This window comes from Salarias fasciatus, chromosome 14 (genome assembly GCF_902148845.1).
Source record: "Salarias fasciatus chromosome 14, fSalaFa1.1, whole genome shotgun sequence".
Classification (NCBI taxonomy): Eukaryota; Metazoa; Chordata; class Actinopteri; order Blenniiformes; family Blenniidae; genus Salarias; species Salarias fasciatus.
Genome location: NC_043758.1, coordinates 5,328,862 through 5,343,134, shown reverse-complemented (window position 1 = coordinate 5,343,134; position 14,273 = coordinate 5,328,862). Strand labels below are relative to the sequence as shown.

General features: G+C 44.9%; 1 protein-coding gene across 7 annotated transcripts in view; it reads left to right on the top strand.

The window, feature by feature from the left end:
* Positions 1-14,273, top strand: part of aplp2 (amyloid beta (A4) precursor-like protein 2) — a 66,563-nt gene that overhangs the window by 26,311 nt on the left and 25,979 nt on the right. For all 7 annotated transcript variants that reach the window (XM_030107874.1, XM_030107873.1, XM_030107872.1 and 4 more), the window contains exons 2-3: positions 3,724-3,897; positions 6,890-7,019. In XM_030107874.1, coding sequence (XP_029963734.1) covers positions 3,724-3,897; positions 6,890-7,019 — 304 coding nt within the window. The remainder of the gene's footprint in view (positions 1-3,723; positions 3,898-6,889; positions 7,020-14,273) is intronic.

Genomic DNA, 14,273 nt, shown 5'->3' with positions numbered 1-14,273 from the left:
TATAATGTTGTAAAACCAAACGCGTTAAATTACGGCTCTGGAATTAATTAACTCTTTATTTATTCTAAATCAGTAGCTTTCTCTCTCAGACATTGCTGGATTGTAACTTACAATTGATCCTTTTTGGGGTTATTTTTTTGTGAGTAAAAATGACGATGGCTTACTCTTCCTACATCAAACCTTTGGTTTTTCCCCTCCTGACAAATCTGCCGTTGATAATTATTCTCCAAGAAATCACGAATTCAATCAAAGTGCATTTTGCAGTGATTTTTGAGTTGATTCCATCAGTTTCCAGTCTTTGATATGTGGCATCGTCGTGACTTCTTTGGTCCAGCAGCTTCGGCTTGGTGACGCAGGTTCAGTCACAATGCAGGGAAGATGGATTGTTGTCATTAGCTGTGGCTAAAAAAAAAACCCAGAGGAGGCGATCCCGACTCATTAAGGTGGTTATGAGGCCCTCTGACTACACATGACATCAAGAAACACACAAATATTAAAAACCTTATAAGATATTAATCTTTTAAGTTGTTTTAAAGTAAGAGGCAGAAGAATCACGGCACAGTTTTTTGACATTCATGAAATCCAATTGAATGGCGTGCATGTAATCACAGAGTTAAAAAAAAAAAAAAAAAATTATCCAGAAAGCAAAGTTCAGCTTCTTCATGAAGCCATCTTCAGCAGATTTTGGAGCTGAGCTTTGTTTTGAACTTGCTGAGGTTGCATAACCCTGCATTATGAACTTGGTGCATCCTCAAAACTGTTTTCTAAAGTTTAAACAGCGTCTTAAAGGAGTTGTATTTCAAACTTTATGCCTCTGAGCTGTTCAAGATCAGGATCCTGAATTTCCTGCCTGCAGTCGTGCAGAGATGTAGGAGTGGAGCCGCAATACGAAGACGCTGACATGAAGGGGAAGTTCGCTTCCGTCCGTTTGTCTGAATTATTCCTTTGTGTCTTGTACACACTTTGGAATATCCCACCAATATCTCGCTTTACAATGACTATTCTTCCTCACTTCCTTTTTTACACGCAGACATGTAATCAGCGCTTGCCATTTGCAGAAGTGCAATCAAAACATCAGAAATGGAACAATTTGAATGCACCGGAAAGCAAAACAATAATATAGTCTATTTAAACATCTGCATTTTTTAGCTTGAAACCTTCTTGACTAGAATTTGGAGCCGTCTGATTCGCTGAGGTTGCATTTCCCAGTATTATAATTTATGCTTCTTCAAAACTATATTTCAAGGTTGAAATGCATCTCGGAGCCGCCGTAGCGCCCTGCAGCTGACAGTCAGCATGCGTTTTATTGCTCTTCCTCCTGCTTGTGGCGGTGCAGAGATAGAGGAGTGGATTAGCAGGACTAAGACATGGAAGTGAGGGTGATTCTGGGGCTGCTGGGCGGCTGCTGGAGGTGTGTTTGGATCCTCTGCTTTTCACACTCTCAACACACTGTCTGTTGTTCACAACATTAGTTTCAGATTGAACCAAATGTCATCAGAGTTTGCATTTGGCAGAACGTACAGAAAAATAGACACAGCTCAGTGATACGGTGCATTAAAACGAAGACTACTCTCATCAGTGGAAATTTAAATACATAAACAATTAGTTTGGAGATATCTCTAGATTTCTCTGATTTTCTGAAGTGTCGTATCGTTGATTTTAAAGTCAAAAACGGCATCTCAAAGCTGCCCTGTCGCAGGTTCCTCTGTTTGCAGCCAGCATGTGTTTTGTTGCCGCTCCTTCTGCCCGTGGTGCTGCAGAGATGCAGGAGAGGAGCAGCAGGACAAAGACTCTGAGCCCCGACAGCAGAGGCGCTCGCTGTGTGGAATCTGTGGCTCCAGGGAGCCTCGACTTGTTTGTGAACACGTTTTTTTGTGTGTTTTATGATTATGTGCTTGTGCATCTGAATGCACAGTAAGCATGGCTGGGGCCGTTTTCAGCGTGCGTGCGCGCGCGTGCACACGCAGCCCTGGCTGGCTCTGCAGCTCATCACACACTACCGCCAGCCGCTGATTACACAGCACTTGTTTTGTCCTCGCTCTACTCAGTTCTGCAGCCATTGTCAGCTCGCAAGGCTGCACAGAATTAGACGGCGAGCTTTGTGAAACACTCTGCCACTCAAGCCTCCCTCTTCAGCCGTTTCGTCCTTGGCTCGGCGCGACAGAGGGCACCTCTGTGCATGCCTCTTCAAGGCTGAAGACCCTGAAAATGGTCAGATATTAGCTCGACATTCCACAGTTGTCTGCTGAATCTCTCTCTCTCTCTCTCTCTCTCTCTCTCTCTCTCTCTCTCTCTCTCTCTCTCTCTCTCTCTCTCTCTCGCTGGAGCTTGTTTACTCTGCCCAATGACATTATGACAATCAGGAAGGGATCAGTTCCGTTTGGCTTCCCGACTGGAAGCTCTCCAGTGTGTGTTTGTGACAGTTTGGCATGCAGGGCCGCATCGGCTCAATGATTAATACGAGATTCCCGTGTCGTGACGCCCGGAGCATCGGATGAGTGTTAGTAGGCCGTGACTTATTGTCTCAATGAGGAGCTGATGAGTTGACTGATGATCGCGCCGTTTGAAAGCCAACAGTGTGAAGGCCGATCACGCAGCAGTCTCAAACCCGTCTCTGTTCCGTATTCAGTAACGTTCGGTGTGTCTCTAGTGCACCGCGTTGACTGGAGTCAGCTGCTGTGGCTCAGGCAGTAGAGTGAGCTGTCTTCCACAGCGCTGGTTCAATTCCTCATGTTAGTGTCCTTGGGCAAGACAGTGAACCCCAAACTGCTCCCATGCGTTTGGACTTTCATAGTGCGGTAAATTAAAACAGAGAGGAAACAAAGGGATGGACGGTCAGCAAAGATAGGAAGTGATGGAAGAATATTTGTAGTGTTGAACTGAAATAGGCAGGTTTCTTCATCTTCTTCTGTTTTGAGTGTCATGCAATACCTTCTTTTCTATTTTTGGTGTATTTCTGGTGGAGTTACAGCTCCTCTACAGGCCTGGAATAAACACTACAGCAGTTTTTTTTTTTTTTAAGCTTTTACTTAACAGAAACATTTTTCACCTGTGTGCTCAAAGTCTCAAACCAAGAAGAAAGACTGCAGGAATCTTCCACCTGGGCTGCAAGGAGAAGAATTGTTTAATATTTACCTTAAAGAATAAATCATCTACCCTTTGTTGAAAGACTTTGGTCCCAGGAGGCTGAGACGAGCAAAGCTCCGGCCTCGACCTGGAATGTCCTGATTTGTGAGGCGTGACGAACTGCAGTTTTTCTTCCTTTCTTGTGCTGCCGGTGTGCAGTCTCTGTCTCTCAGTCAATCAGGAGCATCCAAGCACACAAAAGAAATAAAAATTGCGCACAGATCTGAGGGACTGTGTTTAGTATCAACTCAGCTTTTGAGTTTCGCTTGATGTCTGCAGCGTTGCTCTGGCAGCACTGCAGCAGTGGGTCACAGCGGCAGCCGATACACGCAGCACTGATGCTGCTCCATCATGTCTCTTATCGTTATCCATCTCAGGACGCGAGCTGAATATGCTTTATGTAGTCTGACTCCACAGCGCAGAACAGTGTTTATGAGGGGAGCAAGTGGACCCGACACTTTCTCAAGTCTGTCAGCCAGAATATCCCCTCAGCTTTTATGGACTTTATCATGATTGAGTGCATCAACCCCGATTTCACTTGCCCTCTCTCTTCCTCTCTCTTTCTCTCTCTCTCTCTCTCTCTTCGTCCTTCTGCAGGCTTTAGCGGCCAATGCGGGCACAGGTTTCGCCGTGGCCGGGCCTCAGGTGGCCATGTTCTGCGGAAAGCTCAACATGCACGTCAACATTCAGACCGGCCGCTGGGAGCCCGACCCGTCCGGAACCAAGAGCTGCATAGGAACCAAAGAGGGCGTGCTGCAGTACTGCCAGGAGGTGAGTCGGCGTGACACACACACACGTCTTCAAATGGGATGAAATTAAGATGCCAAAGACAATTAGAAAAGGACAGAGTTTATCAACGGAGGGACAATCGATGAAATTACGAGGGGGGTGGGGGAGCTCTGCTCTTTAGATCCTTTAATTACCCCGTGAACCGGACGACACGAGGCCAGTAATGTGGGAATAGATGGTTTTGATTGTGTTTTTCTCTATTTGTCTATGGATTTTCTATTCAATAACATGATATTTATTATAACGAGCCGGACATTAGCGAGCTGGAATGGATGTGTAGCGCTGGGTCTGGTCGTGCAGTCTGGTTCATTCTTCAGCTTTTAGCATGAAAACGAGTCAAGTCTCTGTGGTGTTGAAATGATGAGCATTGCTAAGTCATCTGAAGCATGTAAAACTGAGGCAATGCCAGTTTTCTAGACCGGGTGGCAGTACTGAGTCACTTCGGCAACTTCAAGTTTTAGCACTTTGTGTTGTTGAGTCGTTGGCATTAAACCGTAATGTGTTCTAGGTTTTAGGATTAAATTCATCCCTGCTGCCAACTAATCACAATCTCCAGTGACTGAATGCACCATCTTGTGGTAGAGAGTGGTATTGCATTTGCTTGTTGAATTAAGTTCCCCTGAATCCCTGTTGAACTAAATGTCTTGAATTAATTTAAGATATTTAATTTTTTTGATCACTAAATGTATACATTGTATACTGTCTTTTATTTTGCTGCTGTCAGTTCACCTGCACCTGGCTATAGTGTTATTTAAGATAGGAAACTGGTTAAAATCAAATTGTGTAAATGAAGAAGATCAATGCAAAATGGCGCTCTGGTATTTAAAGATGAAGGAAATACAGTAAATCTGACTTCCAGTGGCAAGGTTTCTAGTTCAGTTGAAGATGAACAAAACAATGAGTTCTTCATTTCCCACAATGCAGTTTGAGTCACAGCAATGTTGAAAATACACGGGCTGCAGTAGAGCTCTGCTAGAGCTGGCGTCCATGCTGAGATAATGAAGTGACTTTCTGCTGCTCTGCAGAGGAAGCGTCTGTTCAGAGTGAATATCGGCTTCAGTTTGATTCAGTATATTGTAGCAAGTTCAAAATAACCTCCCACTTTAATGCGAACAGTTGTGGAACTGTTTTGAGCGTTTGGTGTTTTTCATGATTTTCATCTTGTGATACACTTTTTAATGTGATGTTAAAAGCTCATTGAAGGTGGGTTGGCTTCCAGTCTGCTGGAAATTACAAGCAAATGTGCAGTTTTCCTAAATGTATATTGATGAAATGTTTGAAAGGCCATATTGAGAAGCAATTAACTGAACACTTAACATATGAATTACTGAGCTATCAATGGACTGTACTTTGCAGCGCCATGTTATTAAGTTACCTCTAACCTGAATCTGGCTCCAGGTTTGTGCCTGAAAGATGCAGATAGATTTTTTTTTTTAAATCAAAACTGTGGTGAGGCTGCACGATTCAAACGTGAAGTGATTTGATTAACGTGACATATTTTCCATTTAAAATACAGACCGTACCGTATTAACTCAATAATCAGTGGACCACCACCGGACATTATTGCGTAAATATTCGATAGATTATCTCTTTAGTTACTGATAAATGTTCTACCATCGGAAAGCCAGTTTGTTTCCCTTTAAAGCTACATTTGTTATAATTACACATTTGCTGGATGAATATCTGAATCTGTGGGTTGCACCGATGAGAGATCTTCTTTGTCAATGCCAAGCAGCTTTGTGATCTGTGATGGCATATTTATTTCCAGGAAGGGCTTTATCTCAGGTGTTTTCTGTATAGTTTGCCTCAAGGAAATGCACTCAGGCAGGTGAATAAATGCCTGATTCTGAGTTTCACTTTGAAGGTAAATGATTTACGCTTCGAAAAGTTGTACCAGCAATGGAGCTGAAAACACAAATCAGTGAAAAATCATGACTGCAGTGTCGATCAAAATGCCACCATCATTCTCTCCATGAGTCTTCAACCTTAGCGAGGAGAAAAATACTATTTCATAATAGGCTGCACTTCTGCTTTTAGTGTAGGTACATAGTGTATTGAAGGCTTTCCTCTAACGTTATTTATTAAGCACTTAACACTGTTAGAACACTGTTACAACAGCATGTAACATGCAGCGACAACCAGAGGAATGACTGGAACACAGCAGAAAAGTCACAAGTTCTGTGTTTTGTAGAAATAAGTACATGATTCACAAGAGCAAGTCCAAAGTAAGACGTTACAAACATTCTGTCTCAACTAATGAACTCATACCTCTGATTATGTGCGAATAGAGCCGATCTTTGGCTGCTTGAGCCTGTAACTTCCTCACACTAGTGTTCAGATGTGATCTTGGATTTATTGAAGACATTCAGGTGGGAGGCTTTGCAGGCTGAATAGTCGCAGCGTTACACTGAGGAGACTGAAGACAGAGGCTGGAAAAGTCAGCTTCCATTTGACTGCGATCTCTCCTTTAAAAGGCTTTCCAGCTCCTCCTGAAAGACAGTTATTATTTACATTATCATGGGTGGCATTTCAATATCTGGGCAGAGCAACTGTGTAATCCTTTTGCGCTGCTTTTTAGGTTGGCGACATGTTTTTTTTTTCTTTTGCCACATGGATATCGTTATTCTCATTTACTCATTCCTCCTACTGTATCTCCAAACCCAGGAGGCTGCTGGGAGAACTGTCCAGGTTCATTATGCGTCTGTATCGGGGGGGAAACGGGGAGACCGCTCGCCTCCCAGCGGCTTTTTCGAGTGCCTCAGGTGCATTTATTGATGACATTTTGATGGCATTTGGCTAAAGTGTAAACCGTGCGCTCTTTGGCAGCGGAGCAGATGGCATCCAGAGAGTCTAACGCGTGGATTAAAGGATCCGATTGATGCTTCCGCTTATCGCACCGCCGCTCTCGCGCACGCACAGCTCATATCTACTCTGCTTATTTAATATGCACTCTACATTTCCTCTCTCCCTGCAGATGTATCCAGAGTTTCAAATCACAAACGTGGTGGAGGCCAACCAGCCAATCCGCATCGAGAACTGGTGCAAGAAGGAGAAGAAGGTGTGCAAAGGCCACGCCCACATCGTGGTGCCTTACAAATGCTTAGGTAAGCTCCTCACACGGCTTCTCTTCTGATGCTTGCCTGGTGTTGAACACAGGAAAGGGAGGAATTCTGATATATCGTGGCTGCGGGCGGGCGTGACGCGCAGCGGCGCTGGAGTCCGATTACGTTGACTAATTCTGGCCTTGAGCTGCACGTGGAGTAGATGGAGGCTGGACGGGAGCTAATGTCTCTCAGAACGGATGGGTGAAGGAGGAGGAGAGGTTATTATTGCCGGAGTGCCTTGTTGAGCAATAAAGCACAATCTTATTTCCCCCCTCAGACAGTGGCCATAAACTCAGGCAGACACACAGGGTCAGCAGCGGAGGGGTCTGCGAGGAGGCCTGCTTTTATTACTCCCCGTTCCTCCATTCTCCCTCTCTGTCATCGGCAGCCCTCTGATTCTCCTCCGTCTCCTGCAGCATCCCCGTAATCAGCAGTGGCAACATAGCTATATTCTGCTTTATTAAATGTCAGATATAGCCTCAGACTTTGCAGACCGCATGTCTCCGAAAGACTCACGGAAGCTCGGCGCACTCTTTCAGCCTCGAAGGACTGCAAATAACAGAGAAATACATTCCTGAAACAAAGCATCTCTCTGTATTTGTGCGGCTACGCGAGGGAAGGGGGGGGAAACATCTTCCTTCGCTCTGCACACGCTTTCCGGCACCCTTCCTCCTACGTCCAAAAGCCTCTTGCTGATTGAGTTGTGCCGCTCTCCGGGATGAAAAAGCCATTAGCAGTTGCAGTGGACTGTGAAATGGGCTGCGATTCAAGAGCATTTTGGCAAGAGAGGAGGTTTTTTTTTTTTGGGGGAAATTCATGGGACAGCAAACACACAACTGGAGTGGCTACTCGGTGGCTGAGACATGAATGCGGATGAGAGGGCTTCACGGGGGAAATGGCTCCCTCAGACTCTCCTCTGCCTGATCTCCTCCTCCGTCCTGAAGCTCTCTCTGTGCGTCTGTGTATCCTTCACACCCAGGGAGCGATTTGCCGTGGGGCAGGAGGATGTGTATCTGTGTATCCTCACCACTTCCCCATTTTTACTGCACTGGGGAGTAAAATCTATCCTCCTTTCTCATCCATAAAAGGTACAAGAAAAAAAATCTGATCATTGTACTTAAGAATCAAAATAAAACAGACTTATAAACAAACAGGATAACAATTTGATTTTGCAAAAAAAAAAAGGTATAAGTTTCCAGTATGTAAAATACAACGGTGTGGCTTTTGAATAGTTATAACCATTGCAAAAGTGTTGTTAAAGGTGCTGTAGGCAGGATTCCGCATCTCCGCCATCTTGCTTAGGGTTACCTAAGCAAGATGGCGATTTGACCCATCTAAGATGACGATTTGAAACCCAGCACAGCCAATCCTGTCCTGTTTTCTCTGACATCACGCCCTTACGCAAGTTAAGCCCCTCCCACAAGAACGTGCGACGAACGCCCCTCGACCAATCACGGTTAGAGCCTCAGGGGCTCTTCTGATTGGTCAAAGATACCTGGAGCTGTCGAGATTCCTTTTCAGCTCAGAACAGAGACAGGTGGAAACGCTGCGCCCTCGCGGTAGTGCAATTATGCTACACTCCTAAAGGATTATCAATGGATACTCTAACATTTAATCCAAAGAAAACACAGAAAAATTAGCATTGACTAGCAAAATCCTGCCTACAGCACCTTTAAATCAAAATAAATAACGATATATGAACATAGAATGAGACAGAAATGCAGTAATAGTTGAAGTTAACTCTCAGGTTTGCCAGATTTGTCCATTTTCAGCGCTATTAGCTGGAATATTATTCAGTCCTGGAGAAGTATTGAGTATCAGAACATATAAATACAAGTAGGTTCTACAAAAGTACACATGTCTATACCAAAGTGATTTTTCGGACTAATTTCAGCACAAAGTTGTTGTTTTCTTGTCTGTTCTCTTCCAAAGCACATCTTATTTGGTTCCAGATGGAAGAAAAACAGAAGCTTCTATTTTTTTTACGTCATTACTTTCTCAAAATTAGTGAGACGAAGGTGATCAAAGGGCAAAGAACCAACCTTCATTCAACACGTTTCAGAAAACGGAAAATCCGAAAAACTTGTTTCACTTGCTCTTTACATATATGAATGAAAAATGTGTTTCAATAAAGCAGATACTGTCATGATTTCATGGGAAAAGACGCCAACCAGCGCCCCTCACAGACATCGTGAACATCTGCCTCCGGTGGTGTCTTCAGGAATCACACCCTCACCAGCTGTTGCCCCTGAGACCTCGGCTCATGACCGGCGGGACTGACGTTTGATCAAAACAGTCCCGTTGCCCGTCCTCTGAAATAATTGAGTACCTTCAGCGCTCCTTCCAGCACGTTTTCTGCCACCACTGTTTAAAGGTCTGAGCGCTCGCGCCCCGTCAAATTAGAGGGGGCTTTTCTCCGCCGCTCCGCCGGGTCGCAAATGAGGAGCCTGAGCTGGGAAAGCGGCGAGCAGACAGATGGAGCGGCAGAGGTAAACATACGGCGCTGGCGAGAGGGGGCGCGTTCAGAGGGCTCTCTGCTTCATTATGTAATGGAGCGAGCTGCAGGACGGGCCACGCCCCTCCCACTTCACCGTGCCTCACCTCTCCGGCTGCCTATCTGCCCGGCTTCTCCATCCCATCAGATGCAGCGACGAGTCGCTTTTAAATTATTCACAATTCTGTGATGTTCGCGTAATGTTCCAGAGAAGTGGACATCAAAGGTTCCGGCCGGTGTTCGTCGGTGAGCTCATTGGAGAATCAAGAAGAAGGCGAAGCACACCGGCGGGAGGTGGGCTCAGTCTTGAAGGATGTGATTAAAAGGGGCCAGACCGGCACCCATGTCAAGTTAATAGGTTTTTATGAATTATGCAAGTGCGAAGGAAGGAGCCGGGTGTTAAAACGAGACGGGGATGAGTTATGCTGCGTCCCGTGTCTCCACTGCAAACGCTCCGGACCACAATCCATCCTGGTTTCCTGTCCTCAGACAATGGCTGAATATGAATGAATGTGGTCTTTGTTCCACCGCACTGTAATCCCTGCAGCATGATGTCTTTGTCCAACATTAGAGGATTATTCCCCAGACTTCTTTCTTTTTCTTTTTTTTTTTTTAATTATTGTGTCTGGGGTGGCGAGAGCAGTCGGCGCAGATGTGTTTGTGGGTGCCGGTTAATGTGCGTGGCAGACGGTCTCCGACACAGTGATTAAACTGTCGGGGAAAATGACTGCTGCAGCTTTTCTCCGGAATAAAGAGGATGTGTGAGGGAAAAGTACAGGCCTGCCTGAACACCGGCTTCAACTTGAATGACAAAGTTTGCTGTTAATTTCTCCTTCGTAGAAAGCAGAACCTCTCTGTGTTGGTCATGAGTTGCGGTTTTGTGACGCCGCTGTGGCTTCTTGACTCACTCTCATCACGGTGTGTGTGGGTTTTCTCTGATTGTCCTCGCTTCCAGATTCCTCTGAACTTCAAGTTATTCTCAGTGGAGGACAAACAGCTCTGTTGCTATTAGTATAAATATCAGACCATTAAGATGTTAGAAAGAACTGCAATAAAAGTATAAAAGTGCATTTATTAATTCACTCCAGAGAAACAACAGATATTTCTGTTGAAAATAGGAAAAGCAGAACTGGATGTTTGATGTCTTTGCTCAAGTGAAACAAGAATTTCGAAAGGATAGTTGATTTAGTTTCAGTCCTGAAAGCCCTGATGATGTAAAATCCACAATATCATAGTTTTAGTGTTGGATGTTTGGACTAATTGTTCATTTAAGGGAAAAAAAAAAAAAGTTCCATCATAGAACAATAAATACAAGTGGAGGGTCTCAGTTAATAAAAACTCACCACCTTTGTAATCAGCCAATCACATTTCAGTGTTTCGGCCACATGTTTAGCATTTAGGTGATTCCAAAGACTGGATTTGTCTCTGTCAAATGTAAGTCATGTATGTGAGAAGAGCCAGTCGGACGACTCGCTGTCGTCGGTTTCATGCATCGCATCCATTAACCTGCTTCTGTTCTGGTGAAATTTGGACATAATAGATCTTTCAGGCGTGTCAGCTGCTTTTAGGTTTTATTATTTAAACCTATAACTGGTACCCATCAGAAAACTACAGCCATATACGTAATTTTGAAAAGACAGGAAATCCAGAATTCAATGAAAATAGACAACTTGGAGTTGGTGCTGTGAGTTATTTAAAACTGATATTGAGGCGTAATCCCAAACACTTCAAAGAAACAATGTATTTTGAGAGAAGGAGATTTTGCCCGCGTTGCTTTTATGAGGATGACACACACTCTTCCTGTTGTTTGTTCGGCCGAGGGCAGAGCAGCTCCAGATATCATCTCAGCTGCTGCGTCATGTGATGCTAAATTGGTTGATAATGGCTACAAACACAGGCCTGTTTCAGAGCGCCGCACCTCTGTTTGTTTGCATTCCTCCACTTCTGGAGACATGAGTCTTTGCTCTAAAGCTCACAGAAAGCGGGGAAAACAAAAATGACCACATTGCTTCACAGCTATAACCCCAGCAGCAGCGTCACAGATTCAGACTGGGATAAATAATGCAGCGCTGGCTGAGCCCGGGGTTAAAAATGATAAACATTTGCTATAAATGGAGAAAAGTTTTTTTTTTCTTTTTCTGTGTTTGGAGCTGGAATCTGAACCCAGGAGTTCAATTCATGTGTTCCTTCCATTATGCAACGCCGGCCGTAAGCCTCCTCCTGGTCTTAGTCACGTCTGACTCAGGAGATCCGGGTGGCCTTGTGGCCGATCAGATTCCTTCCCCCTTTGAAGTCTGAGCCGCTGAAGCAAATGTAAACCGAATGTGAGCTGCGCTGCGGGAAATTAAAGCTGGGACTCCAGCGACAAGGCAAGGAGTCGCACAATGCAGCGACTCTCTTGTTTTATGAATATTTTAATCATTTTCCTAAATGTTCAGTCTATTTTACCAACCGTTTTTTTTCAGTTTTAGCTAATATCTTCCTCTCAGTGCAGAATTCTCTCCAGTCCCGTCATAAATCTGTGAAACTTTCTCAACTTTTGTTCAGTTTTGCTCGATTTTCTGAAACACCGCCAGTTCTTCCTTACATTTGATCTTGGGCTTTATTCCTACTTTCAATTATAGAGTTTTTCAAATTACGTTTTAGCACTGTTGAAATGTTATTGCAGCTTCCTCTACAATTTTAGCTCGACTGACATTTATTCCCATTTCAGATGACATTTTTACCTGGAAGTAGTCCAGTTTTCATCAACTATGTCTTTTCTTTTATTACATTTTTCTTGGGACATGTCCAATTTTCCTTGACATTTACTTTACCTTTTTTTTTTTAACGCCGTTCTCCTGATCCTCCTCATATTTCACTCCAAACTTTCACTAAACCCAACCAAATTAAACTAAAACCCAGTCTAAAGTGTGCTCTCCTGCATGCCCGGGGAAATAGATTGTGCTTTTGCTTCGCATGCATTTGTGGGCGCTGTGGCAAAGCTACAGAAAAATCTCCATTGTTACCTCACTTGACTGACGGCGCCAGCAAAATGTTGCCAAAGAGAAACGGCAACACAGCAGAATCTAAAATATACAGAGTATGAAGTAAGACACTTTTCAGATAGATGTTGCTGTGGAAGAATATGAACTTCACCCCTGTACTTGAGGCCGTTGTGTCCAAGCAAGTGAAAAACTCCACAGATTTATTTGAAATAAGATCTTGAGAGATTATTGGTGTGAAATAACTAGTGCAAACTGTACACACCCGTGTGTTTTTAATTTGCGATGCTGGACGGTGTTGGCGGAGGTATCGGATGGATGGAAGGTTAAAGGAAGGGTGGATGAATGGAGGGTGCGGGGGATCGGTGTGCAGTGATGGAGGAGAGCGTGCGCTCTCACGTGCACACACCTGCGGCTACACAAACCGAGCGGCGGCGCCCGCCGTGAGAGAGACGCAGCTGCTCCGCGAACGGCGTCATCCATCACCCACTGCAGTGTGACTGCGTACGGCATCTGCTAAAAAACGCACTCCACCCCTCACACACACACACACACACACACACACACACACACACACACACACACACACACACACACACACACAAAGGAGGAAATGAAAGCAGGGGAGTGTGTGAAGGAATGAATCGCGCAGCATCCGGCGTGCAGGATATGAAGCTGAGGGGTTACATGGAGTCATCGTACTTTTCATCTGTTTCACGGCGCGCTACGACAGGAAGAAGCTGCAGGAGCAGCGAATGAGTGGAGAGACTCTGCAGCCATGAATTACTGCATCACCAAAGAAATGTATTGCAAATCATTAGGATACAAAAAAAAAAAAGGCTCTTAAGCAGAATACCAAAAAATAGCGCAGCTAAAATGGCCACTTTCTGAATGTCTTTTTGCTATTTTATTGCCCTCAACCGTTCTGTTGTTCTATTGTAATGCTCCATCCAGTAAGAATGGAGCTGAAATAGCTGCTTAATTGCAGGCTGCGGCTGCACAGGAAGTCCACAGCAACTGTCGCTGCTGAATAAATTGTCGGAAAAATTGCGGCGCAGCGAAAGAATGGAATGAGTCCTTAAAGCGTCCGAGAAGCCAAACTGACTGTCGTAACATTTTTACCGCTGACGGGATTTAAAATGCTTACTGCTCCAAAGCCGAACACTCAGACTGTTTACACAAAAAGGTTTCGCAGTTGAAATTCACCTCTAATAGCATCCAACCGGTCATCGGTCTCTGAAGCGCCTGTTTGAAGCTTTGGGAAGCTGCAGGTTTCTTGACATGGAGGTTTCTCCCTGAGCAAATACATTTGGTTAAGATTAACTGTGGATAAGATGGATTTAAATGCAGGGAAGTGATTTCCTTTCCTCTGAAAGCTCAAAATGAATCTGAAATATCAAAACGTCTCACAAACCGTGCTGGGTGGCGAACCGTCCTGAGCGACTGTACAGCTTGTGCCCAGTCTGCACAGCACTGCTCTGCCGCCACGACTTGCTGAAAGTGTTTAACCACAAACTGTTTGGCGAGATGAGCTTCCTCTGCCTGAGCTGCAGTGTCAGGAGATGGACAGGATCTCAGTGACCTGAGGAACAGTCCGAGACGGGCGCAGCGCTGGAGCGGCGGCGCGGGGCTGGATGGGCGACGTTCCTGCACCTCCTGGGAGGAGATGAGAAGCAGCTGCTGAAGTCCTCTGCTATTTCCAGTGTTCTCTTCCCATCCTACCCTCTCATTTTCCAAAACACTGCTTTTCGCCCTGCGCTCCGGCGGCTCCGCCTC